Here is a 13,390-nt window from a genome sequence, read left to right as displayed (position 1 = left end):
AAAAACTTCTACAGAAGATTAGTAACCCTAAGGCAGTACTTCAGTCAAATTTAATTTTTGTTCAGAATTTGTTACTAACAATTTGTTAAAATAATTTGTTAAAAATTGCAAGAAAGATTCAATGAGCTAGGGTTTATTCTGTGCATCAGGAACCTGTATCTAAGCAAAATAAGGGCAGAAGTAGTTCTTTCTTCTATCCAGTGATTTCATTTCTCAGGTTTGATCCTTTCTGTATTACTGATTGTCCGCCGTGTCCTTGACCAATCTCTATGACTCAGTTTCTCAACATGTTAAAAAAATGGGAGGGAAGGCCATCACAGGCACAAAATCATAGCCTTTGCTATGATCTGCTCCTGCAGAAACACACTAGATAAATGTTAAGGGTTAATAATATGAGGCTTACAGGATTGTAAATGCATTTGTTTATTTAATGCTTTACATGAATGCTAATGAAGTTATTAATGGGCCTGCATGTTGTCTATTGTTTTTCTTGGTTTTAATATCTGCACCATCCTGCCTTATCCCTTCTGCTCCATGAGCTGGCCAATATCTTTCTCTTCCAAATCCCTGAATTAGTGCTCAATCCTGGTTCCTAGCTCCTTATGTTTGGGATTCTCAGTTTCTTATTCAAAGATATTATTTTAAAAAACTTACTCATTGAAACATAGTTTTTAAAAAATTCATCAAGATAATGAGACTCAATTTCATCATAACAGATATTTTCTGTGACACTAAACTGTAACCCCACATGATGTTATTGTCTTTTAATTGAGATCAGAGGATATGTAAATGAGACAGTATTTCTTAGGTCCCATTAAATGATGTCTCCAGGATGATCAGAAGGGGCTGAACCAGACAGGACATGCTCCTCTGACATCCACACACAGCACAGCCAACCCGCACACTGACCTGCTCCAAGCTGCAACTGCTTTTAAGAGAAGTCTTTGATTTACTGGAAATGCCACCGTTTCTGGGCCACTGTTTCATGGCTGTATCACTGCCAAAACTGCTGAAAGTCTGCAGACCAGAATCCCTTTTTCTCCTGCAACCAGGCTACAGGGCAAATGCAGAGGTGCAAGTGCTGAGGGTGACTCCTGCACACATCGCCAACACAGACACTTCCCTCCCAGCTCTGCTTCTGTCATAGGCGTTGAGGATAAGGGTTAAAAAGGAAATCAAAGATTTACATGGGGGTGGGCAGGAGAAATAATTGCCAGAAGTTTTAAAGCCCTTGTGAAGGCAGCAGGGATGACCTGCACAGTGATGCGGGCGTAGAACTTAATTCTATAGGCTTTTCCCTGAGTAAGGTGAACACCCCAAAGTTCCCAACGTCAACAGTCCTAACAGATAATACAAAACAGAGATACTTTTTATTTTTAAAGCGACTGCAGAGAGAATAATGTCCCTGTTTCTGTAGTAAGGTGGCTTATAGCTGTGGCGTCATAGTAACATTTTAAGTCAGAGAAAGGATCAGACACATTTAGGTATATATTCAGTGAGACTCCGAAAAACCTGTCTAATGAGCAAAAAGCATAGGGATACTTTCATAAAGGTTGTGCCAGATATAGCCACTGAGTGATGGCACACACCTTCCTGTTCTTGGAAGAGGCAAACAAAAAAATAAATGAGAGGACTGGATGAATGTGAAAGCTGTCTGTATGAAACAACGTGGTACATGGGAGAGCAGGTCTGCCAGGTCTCACAGCAAACACACGGCTTTCCAAAGGGAAAGAAGATAAAGGCAGAAGAAAGAGACTGTTTTCCAGGATACAGAGTTTTAGTGCTTGGGATCTTACAGTTTCCTGAACTTCCATTCTCGTTCAGGACAGCCATCTCTTTCCATTAAATGAGGGAGCACAGCATGCACTACAGGACTCATTTTTTTGCCTGCACTGTCGTCGTGTGGGAGTGGGAAAAGCACCTGGAATCCATCTATAGAGCACAAGGAGAGTTTCAAGTAAATGCCAGTAAAGAAGGCTTACACATTAAATGCATGGCTAGGTAGAGATGACTACTGCAGTAACTGCCAGTTTAACTTAGAGCCTGATGGAGAGGTTGGCTTTGTGACTGGAACTAGGTAACGCTGCATACTATACAGGGCAGGTCCCGATTGAAACCAGATGAACCATTTGTTTCTGATGATTCAAGGATTTATCCTGATTGCCTTCCCCACGATCCCAGCCCAGCAGTAGCTGTGCTGAAGGAGCCACGGCAGAACCACGTGCCCTCCTTGCTTTCACAGACAAGACCTCACAAGGAACTGGTACTGTACCAAAATAACTCTGTTGATTTGCTACTTTGCATTCAAAAAAAGGCAACTATTATAATTTGTAGACATACATGAAAGGGCTGCGTGAAAACCAAGCTCAGCTGACCGGGACATGGGAGCCCAAGGACCTTGTCCATGCCTGGGGGCAGATGTGCCCTTGTGAGAAGGGTGCTCTTTCCCTGTAACTCACTCCTCTTCTTCCTCACAAAGCCCTCCCAGGCGCCTTACAGAGTTCAGCTGTTACAGATAAAATGAGCTACCGTGGCAAGGTGGCTCAAAAAATTGGATTGTCCTTTGGTCGAACCTGCAGGGAAAGCCAGTTCCTGCCGGCAGGCTGGGACTGCAGGAACACGCTCGTGGTCCCTCTGCCCAGCAGACTGAGGCAGCTTGCAATAGCCCGAAGAGGTTTGGCTCCAGCAAGAGCAAATGAGAACAGGCTGGACAGGGACACTTCTGCCCCTTGTGATTTCACAGACCCACGCACCAAGGACGCTGCAGCCTCTTCCATGCAGCTTCAAGCCCAGGAAGGAGCTGTGGTTGCAGCCGTGGTCAGGATGACCAACAGCATGGCTGGCACACTAGCTAAGACCCTTTGATGCAGTACTTTGCATTTATTTAAAGATTTCCATCTAAGGATCTCATGTCAACCCAAGGTTATAGATAACAGGGTGATGACTAGAATATGCTGCAAACCCCTAAGGCTATTTTTTTCTACTTTGGGCTGTTAAATAACACCAGCTTTTAGGCTACACTAGAAAAAGGAACTGAACAGTCTCACTTGAGGTTAAAAAACAAATAACAAAAAAAACCCCAACACTGAAAGGACCTAGGGCACTTCTGTGCTGTCAAAAAGTTACATTAACTAATTGCAAGCATTACAAGTCTAACAAAAGAGCAACAGAGCCCAGCTACAGCACTAACTCCTACAAACTCTAAATGCTCTATTTATATGGAGTTCTCAGAAATGCACCCTTAGAAATTTAAAAAAAAAAATAAAAAAAATCTTTCTGCCGGTTTGTGGTTTATGATTCTCATGTCTGCATATTTCTAGACTCCAGCCAAGACCAGACTTACTGACTTTGAGCATTATACTTACTCCTCATGCCTCAGTTTCCCTACCCAAACGTAAAGACTAATGACAACATTTCAAAGCAAGCACTCCGTATTTCACAAAGGCAAGGGTTTTACAGTGATGCTGTAATTCACTCCCCATAGCATACAATCTTACAACTTTTCTGGTTTGACTGTAGGCTGAACCAGAAATTCGACAAAAAAGGCTAGTGTGCACACAGGCTTTCAACCCTATTTCACACAAGAGCTTCAGATCAAAATAAGAAGCAGATCTCCAAAGTATTTTCATTCATCTTCATTTCTAGGTTTTTAAGCAAAATATTAGCAGTACATAGTGACTTTCAGCCCGCGGAGTTTTGCATAAGGCACAGTTAAAACTTTTAACAAATATCTCGAATTGCAAAATGCAGACAGAGCTTTCTGTAAGATTTAAGACATTCAATTTTTCTTTCCTTTCTTTCCTTAAAAATTAGTTCTCTGTAATATCTTCCCTGGTTTCTCATCCCCCCCATTATCACTACTCCTGGGTTTTAACTGATGGCAGGATGACTAGGAAATTTAAGAAGAAAAAAAACTAAAAGAGACAAGTCCTATGAAGTTCTCCATCTCCTGTTTTTAGGGAAATCACTTTAAATACAGCAATAATTCCAGAGACAAGCATTAGAAGTTAATGACTCATCAAAAGAACAGGAAATAGGAAACTTTAAGACCTTAAAGGCACAGCAAATAGAAGCTATTTCATGTCATGTACAACACAACCACCCTAACTACAGTATTTCATGCTCAATGGGGGGAAGCAGCATTTGAGACCATCTATCACAGTAATTATGTGATGCTGGAGGGAGCACAACTTTTATTTTTTATTCAGTTTGACCCTGAGCACCATCAAAATGGAAGACTACAAACATTTGAGAAATGATATATTGGTACCAGCCAGCACTTAAACAAGAAAGATTTGTTAAAAAAAATTAAATAATTCACAGGCCAAATTCAATTCTCACTCTATATTGGGAATTATTCCCCTGAACTCCAAGTTAACTGAGATTTGCCCCAATGTAACACAAGATTTCACATGAATACTTGAACTCCAATTCCATCACAGAATTTTAGGCAGAAATAATTCTTCATGAATTCTCTAAAACTACTGGTCCTCTGTCTTCAAGCCCAATCCTACACTCCTTCCATGCAGAAAGTCACATCTTTAGAGCTTTATTCTACACTGATGCCTGAAGAACAGGTCTGTTCGATAATGACTAGGAAGAGGAGCACCCTTCACCCCCAACAGCCAAAACCCACAGGCATCCCCTTCTGTTACTGTATCTTTGGCGTATAATCCACAAAACCTCTCCTTTCCCCACAACTGGAGACTGGAGTGCCTTGTGCCTGCGTGCAGGTAACACGAGGAGCTGTTTACCTCCCTCCATCCCTCCCCGGCAGCCCTCCTGCCTGCCTGACACCACCGCCTGCCTCGGCCCCAGCACTCCCCATCTGTCACCCACCTCTGACTTTGTGCAGATTACTTGAGGATTTATTTTCAAGCAGGATAGAGGGATGAAAATAGGCATTACTTTGTCCTCCCACTCCTGAGCTTCTACCTATTGGTTTCATTAACTTGTTTTACGTTGTCATGATATCATGCTGTAAGCTCTTTAGGGCAGAGATGGCCTTTGTAAGGGATACGTGCACAGTGCCCACCCCAGTATCCCCACCCTCGCTGACCGAGGTCTATGACCACTGCAAGAAAAGGAGTATTAAATAGTGATACTGAAATCCCGTGAGTCAAGTTTTCCAATTCAGGCCCTAGAACAATGAAAAACTCGACCGTAAAGCAGGGACTGCCAACTCGCAGACCACACTTTCATCAACCGTGCTCTGTTCATTTCCAGATTTAGTTTTCATTAAAATGCAGCCCGGGATTAAAATAAGTCAGCTGGATCTATACGGTGGGGTAATTTGTGATATTGCACCAGGGTACAGTTTGAATGACGCTACACCAATATGCCCTCCTGTGCCATCCTCAGCTCTGTTGCCAAAAAAAAAATAAAACCAGTCTAATCTATGAAAGGACAATAATTCTCTGCTTCGTATACTGGAAGGCAAAATATTTTTCTACAAGTTACTGAAAGTAGTTGTTTTAAGATGCCTACTTTAGTAAATGTGAAACCTCCTTCTCTATGCATATGCTACTTCTAGAAGAACAAAAAGACTGCATCTTTCAGAAAATCACACAGATAACAAAACTGGTAGCAGAGCTGCTTTGACCGACAACCTTAACCTGAACATTTTTTGCTTTGTGTTGTTTATGAAGGCTTTTTATTGCAGAAGGGGGGGGCAGTACCTAAAATCCTCACAAGACTACTTAACTTACTGGTGAAAATGTAGCATTTCAGTGAAATTCGATATTTTCTTTCATCAAAGGCAGGGAGCCTCAACCCACATGTTAACAGTAATGTAACAAGCCTACTGTATGTGCTACAACCGAAGATCCTTTTCCAATTAGAATTCATTTAGGTTGGGAGAGAGGAGGGGTCGGAGCAAAGAGGTGGCTCTGGAATTGATCTAAAACTGGAATTCAACCATTCCGGCTGGGAGCATTAACCGCTCAGCTGGGAATCCCAAACACTTGCTTGGACTCTGCAGCGAACCAGAAGTGAAAGAGCAATGTTAACAAGGAGAACAGTTTGTCCCTGGAAAACTAAGGAAATGCATACAAGATTCTTTTTCTACAGAGCAGGAGGAAAAAAAGTCTGTTGTACTAGGAAAAAAAAACCAAACCACGAAATATTCTATAATTTTCCTGAAACTCAAGTCTGAATTTGCTTTTCAGTTCCAGCTCTGATAGAATCTCCAGATCAAACTCATTAGTGTTGGTTAAATCCAGGTTTGCTGATAGAAATGTGTGGGACAGCAAACAAAATCAGTATCAGTCCTCGAGAGAGGATGTGCCTCTTTAATTGAAAAAGGCAGAGTAATCATTCATTTATTTAACCCAGAGATGATTATAATCTGAAAACCTTGAAATCCTCTTACACAACAACTGTTTTGGCAAGCCCCTCTGTGTTCCAACAAATATTAAACTGTGCTTGCCATTTGTCTAAGGAATCTTGTATTAATAAACATGAAGAAGAACACTTTTACCTCCCACACTCAATGACAGAAGAAAACAAAGACCAGCTGTATTCATCAATGGATCCTTGTTCTGCACATAAAGGCTAATTACATTTTACTTCAAGCCTACACATGGAAAACTTTGCTGCTGCCATCTTGTCAAATTCAGCTTCTGATATTCCAGCTGACAGACTGCAATGACTGCACATAATAAACTTCTTTTTGCTATTAACACCTTCAGCGCCCTGCACGCGGGGTATCTGCGGGATGCAGGGGCCAGGGGAAGGGGCACGGGCAGCACCGCCGCTGCCGCCGCACACACGTTACCTGCTCGCTGGCAAAGGGAACGGGGGATTTTTATAGACTGGGATGACAGAAGTGAATTTGACTGAAGAGTTTCATTTCAGCAACTGATTTCCTTTGAATATGCCTTACTAGCATCAAGTTCGGACCGTACCTCTGTACCTTACTCTGCACGTAGTACTTTGAATGGGGACATTTTGAAAAGATAAACAAACAAGTTGACATAATGATTTCCAACCTTAAGATCACAACAAGCGGCCGCTAGAACAAAATCCAGACTCCTTAATGCTGATACTGAAGACTTCTTACTGTGTATTTCTTTTGCTTCTTCTTTGTTTGAAAGATTTTCAAAGTTACTAACAGTTGAAAGACAGCTTTATTCCAAAACTGAAAATCTTAAAAGCACTGTTAGCTTTAAAAAATTGACAATTATCTTTTTTTTTCCTGAAGGCACTCCAATTCATCTGCATCAAATAAGCGTCTGTAAAACTAACAATTCTGGCCTAAGATAAAAATCACATGTTTTTAAAACATAACATTAAAATTGGCAATACAAGTAGCTTTTCAGACTTAGATCAAAAGAGGGTTTCTTTTTAGAAAAGAATCAAACTGTCTTTCACCATTTTTATTGGTGTTTTTTCAACATTTCCCCGAGCTTTTAAAATTAAAATAGATGACTCAATTTCACTGTCTACATTCAGTTCCCTTTTCATGTTTTTCTAGATTTCCATATTGCAAAATGTGGGCTACAAACACCACAGATGACTGTTGTTATGCAAGAACTATTCCTGTCATAAATATCTGAAACAATGATAAAATATTTCTGTTGTTATTAGGTCCTACAAGTTTGTTTTCACAGTACATTAGTTTGAGAGATAAAGTACATGCTTAATGTATGCTTCAGGATTCAGCTCCATGATCACTAAATTCTAGACCCAGCCTTCATAATCATTCTGCTAGAGAACACGATAAACTTCTTGTTACTGTAGAGGCTACTAAATTTTATGTAATTCTATATATATTAGGTAAGAATCATACTCAAGATCACATGAAAATATTTTTGCATGAATCTCTGAAAGAATGAAACACATTAGAAACGCATGCAAACATTTTAGAGTATGTCTTTTGCTCGGTGTAAGATAAATTACAGCACTTAGGGATCTAGTATTAAAAAATGAAGCAAACACTCTGCGAATAAAAACATTAGAAAGGGTGAGGGGTTATTAGGTTCAGTGCCTACTATCACTGAGCCCTAATCTCTGACTGTTCCCACAGAAACGACTGCAACACAAAATCACAGCAACAGAGCTGCCAGCATCAGTTACATGCAGGAAAAAAAAAAAAGGCAATCTGCAGTAATTTAAGGCTCCATCAGAAACATCATTAGTATGCATCTCTTAGAGAAGGATGAAATCAATGAGGGAACAAAAATACTTTATATGGAACTCAGAGAAAACTGGACTTACAGAGCAAAACTAAAATTTACCTAAAAAATTATCTTGAATCATGTAAAAGGTGTTTCAACTCCAAGCACTGATTCTTAACTACTATGGACTGAATTTTCTAAGATCCAAGTTCCCCGTGTACTCAGTGGGGAATTAGATCCTCAACGCTTGCAGAACCACATGCTAAGAAATTAAAACTTGTGAATTTGACTGATTTTGAAAAACCTCTGTTATCTAGACCGCCATGAGCCATACCAGAAAGCACCTACCTACAGACAAAAAAACCAAGACCGAGCCATTCCTCCCATCTGGCCTAGGCTACAGTTTCTCTTGCCCCAACATGGAGACTGCCAACAGCCTTCCCTTACCATTGCTCCTGTACCAGAACGGTGCTAAGGGCAGGAGCAAGGGTTTTCCTCCCTGTTCAACCGATCACCGGCCTACTTGGAAGCGGAGGTGAAGCTGGGGCTCTGCGGGTAGTGGGCACAGGGATGTGACGTGTGTCTTCCAGCCCTTGCTCTTACAGCAGGCCAGGAACACCCATGTGAAATGGCTGCTTCTTTCCCATCCCTTTTCCAGACACAGAAATTACTCTTTGGGCTTAATACTGCTGATCATGAGAATTCCTTCTCATTACTAACTTTCCTTAAATATGACGAGTTCAAAGAAAAACAGCAGAAGTCTGTCTCTCTTTTATTGTTTCCTGCACTGATTGTTAATAAAACCAGGGCATAATTGAAAACAGTAGCTATTAAGAAGACAAGGATATATATTTTTGAGGCTACCTTCATGTTCTACTTGAAAAGAAGAAAAATCTGCCAAAAATGCTACTCTCTGTAATTTGGTGTGAATTTGACGGAGTGATGACTGCTACCCCAAAAGCAGAAAGAACCAAGGTGCCTAACAGTGAAATAGAAATCCTTTACTGAACTAAATTTTATTTTCACTGAGATTGGAAGATCACAGTAAATACCTTATTTCTGAAATTGCCCTATTTCTAACTAAAACGTAAGAGATACATAGTAGATGCAGCACCTGAGAATTAAACCAGGAATGCAGCAGCGTGTGTGCCAGGAAAAGTGTCTTGTTGGGTGGAAGAAAATATGAAAACTAATAATCTCTCTACAGGAGGCCAAATTATGACCGTGTTTTCCAACAAATTTGGACTCCTGAACCTCTTCCATCTCGTCCGTCTCCAACAGACAGATGCAAAACAAAAAAGCAGTGATACCCTGAAGGAAGACATAGAAAGAAAACAGTGAAATCTTACTTTGCAGTAGTTTCTTCATCGTATTTTGTTTTCAGATCAAATAGTTCTGTTCTGGTTTTTTCCAAGGCTAAAAGGCATAAACATGAAGCATTACAGCACTGTAACAGCAGTGAAAAGCAAAAAGACTACTCCTTTGTCTTTTATTCAGCCATAAAGCAAGCTGTACATCTCCTGATAAAAAAGTCTTTGCTTCATCTTTCTACCTAGGCAAACCGCTATGACTTAGAAAAAACATAGCTTTTGATTTTTCACAATTTCTTACGGTATTTCTTTTACATTGCAAAAATTCCCAGTTTCTGCTTAACAAAGCTAGACATTATTAATTTCTTATTAAGCTGGTTAAACTGCTTATTTGTTTGAAATATTTATTGCAGTAATTCAGGGAGTAAATTTTCTTGTGTTCTCGTAGTAAACAAAACCGAATGTGTCCAGATCTGGAATGTGTAAGTATGAAGAGATGAAAATTAATGGCAAGCAAGCCATAGCAACAGGCAAGACACACTGGTAGAAACTGGGTTCATACTGAAAGCAGATCACTACACCTATTTATCATAGTTCAGAAATGTGTGAAACCAGAGCAAAACACAACATGGATGAAAAGTTCCATGGCCTGCTTTAATTGCAGCGATGCTCTAATGCTGTACGTGCTTCATGCTTGGCCTTGTCCACTGTGTTTACCAACAGACTGGCTGCAACACAAGCGTTCACTTAAAGTGTGATGCCCAAAAGAAACTCTGATTCACAAAGCACGTTCGAGCTCTGTGGGATCTCTCTGCACTTGCAAGAGCTGGTTCACACACAGTCCTGATACGTTTAACGATCTCTATCCTCTCACCTCCAGCCTGATCATTGGTATAGGTCAGAATAGCGATGCCAAACCTGTTTGCAAAGCTTGAACTTTGTGTTCGGCTTCTTCCAGCTTCGAGGCTGTTGACATCTGTGTCTCCTGCAATTTTCTATAAAGGGAAGAGAAGAGGTGAGAACAGAGCTCGTAATCATGTTAAACAACTTACTTGTATTTTGCAAATTTGGAAGATAGAGTGATTAAATGTCTCAACTGTAATCAGACAACTGACAACACCACACAGACTACAAGGTGCTTCAATGGGACCCATAAATCATGTCACATTGCAATACTGTTCATACTTTGCAGTCCCACTTATTAAAATTTTAACAGTGTAGCCACCTCATAACATAAGCTGTGAACATTATACAAGAGTTGACTGCTATATAAATGACAACTTTAGTGGAAGGTTTTCTTGAGCATAATTTGTTTTGGAAATGTCACACACATTAAGAAAATTGTCACCAAGCACCCTCTGTTGTACAAAGTTAGTACAAGAAGAATGATACATTTCCATTTTACTGTCATAATGAAGAAATTTGTTGCCATAACTGATATAGTGAATAGATGTGGCAGCTGTTTCATCATAGCTGCAATGGATGCCAAATGCAGCAATATTATTAGCTACTCTTTAAAAAACCACACATATTTCAAAACAAATCTCACATTGATATTTTCTATATAACATGAGCAAACCTTTAATATGCTCATGTTTCTTATGTCCACAGGCAATATTTTCTTGCTTGTGTCAGTCATACACATTTTAACATCATCTGGCCATACAGTCACTACACTCTTTGCTGAAGGCTAGACTGCAGGAGTTATAAAACTCATCTTTGAAAGGGAGTTGCTCCAACATCTCCCAGGAGTTGCTGCTTTTTACGATATTGCTTTTAAGATATTCTGCAGATTTTAGAATTGTGAAATAGCTTATGAAACTACCAGCATCCTACTTGCACTCCATAAGGTGCATAAATTTATTCTCCAACACTGCTGACCAGGTTAATAACTATTTATAGCAAGAAACATGCGTCAGTTCCCTTCATACCAAATTATAGACTTTGAGAACTCAAACCCTCTCTTACACACACTTTTATTTGCATTCCACGACCTGCCATTTTATTTTATTTTTAAGCATATCTAAATTGCACTTGTTAAAGCCACGGCTTACATGCTACTTATCCAAAAGTAACCACGTATATTGATGAATTAAAAAAGCTTTGCATTCACCAGTAGATTCTTCTCACTCAGACCTGAATTTGAACAACCAACCCACCAACTAAAAAGCTCACCTAAACTGAAGGGCTTCCACATTAAGTTGAACATATCACAGCTTCAGTGTTATTCCTCCGTGGGAGAAATAAATTCTCAACTTCCTCTTAAGACCCTTGGTCTTGTCCTGCCTGATTTGTTTGCTCATGAACCTACAGGACTCAAACATTCCCTGTTCGTTTGCAAAAGATTAGAAATGGATCCAAGATGCTTTCAAAAATCAATGATAAGCAATTAAAATGCCTCTTAATTTTGACATGTAGGAATATGCAAACCTTTTCAGGATAATTCAGGAGCACATCCCCTCTCTTAGACATTAGCATAGGAGCAGGGGTGATGCATCTTTTACCCAGGCTCTTGGGCACAGAGCTTCATCTTAAACAGCTCAGGGCTGTAGAGATTGTACAATGGTACTGTGACACACAAAGCGGACACAGCAGACTGAATTACAGTCGGCTAATGGAGAAAGATTAGCGTCACAAAGGACAATACAGCTAGTGAAGAATAAAAGCAGGTTTGCACCCTTCTGAACATGACACCCCCCATACAACGCTACCGCAAAGAAACAATCTGTCCTTGTTTTACTTCCACACTTTCACGATTGTTTTTCTGTGCAAAGTTGAGTATCAAATGATTCCGTGTCAAACACATAAATCGCCAGAATCGCTCAATATATGAACTGTCTCAGTATGCTGAAGAGAGTCCTGGCTGGGAACATTAAACAGAAAATTACATCTCCCCTCCTCTAAAATGCTTACAGATGCACACATGCACACTCACCTCTCCTTCTCCGCGAAATCATTTTGTAACTTTTGTTCTTTTTCAAGCGCTATATTCTCCGCTTGGTTCTTCAGGGTCTGTTCATATTCTCGGATTTTCTCTTTAAGTGCTTTTATTGTAACCTCTATAGAAAAACAATAGGGGAAGAATGAGTTTACACAGCTCCATGTGGTTCCACAACACAAGGCTTTCTTTACCCTGTAGGCTCAGTGTGTTTTAAACTTTAGCTCTTCAACTCTGACACAAAATCAATGGATATGAGTCCCTTTGGAGACCTTTTACTCCCTAAATGTTAAATTGAACTTTAAGTGTTTAGGTTGAGAAGGATCAATGGAGTTTGCTGGAAAGCAGAGTGAAGAAGGTTCCTCTAACATGACTTTAAAAAAAAGAAGAAAAAAAAAAATCAATTGTAAAATATAATATCACCTTATTGACTAGTCTCAAATTAGCTCGCTGCTGAGTGGAGATTAATAAAGTCCCAGTGTAGGTTTAAGTATGCATTTACACATAGGACAGTTAATTCACACAACTGTGCTCATGTAAAAAGAGGCAGTTTTACTATGGTTCATGCACAGATGCAATCTAACACTAATTGAACACATATCTGGGATACAGCTACGTTCTGTTTCACAACTGATGAAAAATATGGCAGTTAAGATTTAACTGCTGTATTAACAGTAGATCAGATTCAACAGACACTCTGGAGCCCTTCATACTCTAGTTGCTCTAACTGCCTTGTCATCGACACCGGGTTTTATGCACAATCATTAACTGTTATAACTTTCTGAGTGCACTTGTAGCCTTCCAGGGAATTTGCAGAAACCCTTCTCTCAGATAAAGAAGCTATTTTGCATTTACTGTGCCTGGTAATGGATGAGAGAAGATGCATAAACCTGCAGAGTTACAGCACAGCCTCTGATGGACAGCATCTTGTTACGTGCCCTGATCCGTTCCTACGTGAAAGCCCTCTGATCCCACCCACAGGAAAGGACTGAATCCTTATAGGGCTCATCAGAGGAAAAGCAGGA

The 13,390-nt window shown here is 40.1% G+C and overlaps 1 protein-coding gene across 6 annotated transcripts in view; it reads right to left on the bottom strand.

Annotated features, from left to right (window-relative positions):
* The window catches only part of CUX1 (cut like homeobox 1), a 284,672-nt gene that overhangs the window by 124,818 nt on the left and 146,464 nt on the right, over positions 1-13,390 (bottom strand). For all 6 annotated transcript variants that reach the window (XM_074890493.1, XM_074890487.1, XM_074890488.1 and 3 more), the window contains exons 6-8: positions 12,363-12,486; positions 10,346-10,422; positions 9,467-9,533 (exon numbers count right to left, since the gene is read on the bottom strand). In XM_074890493.1, coding sequence (XP_074746594.1) covers positions 9,467-9,533; positions 10,346-10,422; positions 12,363-12,486 — 268 coding nt within the window. The remainder of the gene's footprint in view (positions 1-9,466; positions 9,534-10,345; positions 10,423-12,362; positions 12,487-13,390) is intronic.

Source organism: Strix uralensis, chromosome 20 (assembly GCF_047716275.1).
Source record: "Strix uralensis isolate ZFMK-TIS-50842 chromosome 20, bStrUra1, whole genome shotgun sequence".
Taxonomy (NCBI): domain Eukaryota; kingdom Metazoa; phylum Chordata; class Aves; order Strigiformes; family Strigidae; genus Strix; species Strix uralensis.
Note: the sequence above shows the minus strand (reverse complement) of the source record. Positions and strands in the feature narration are given on the sequence as shown.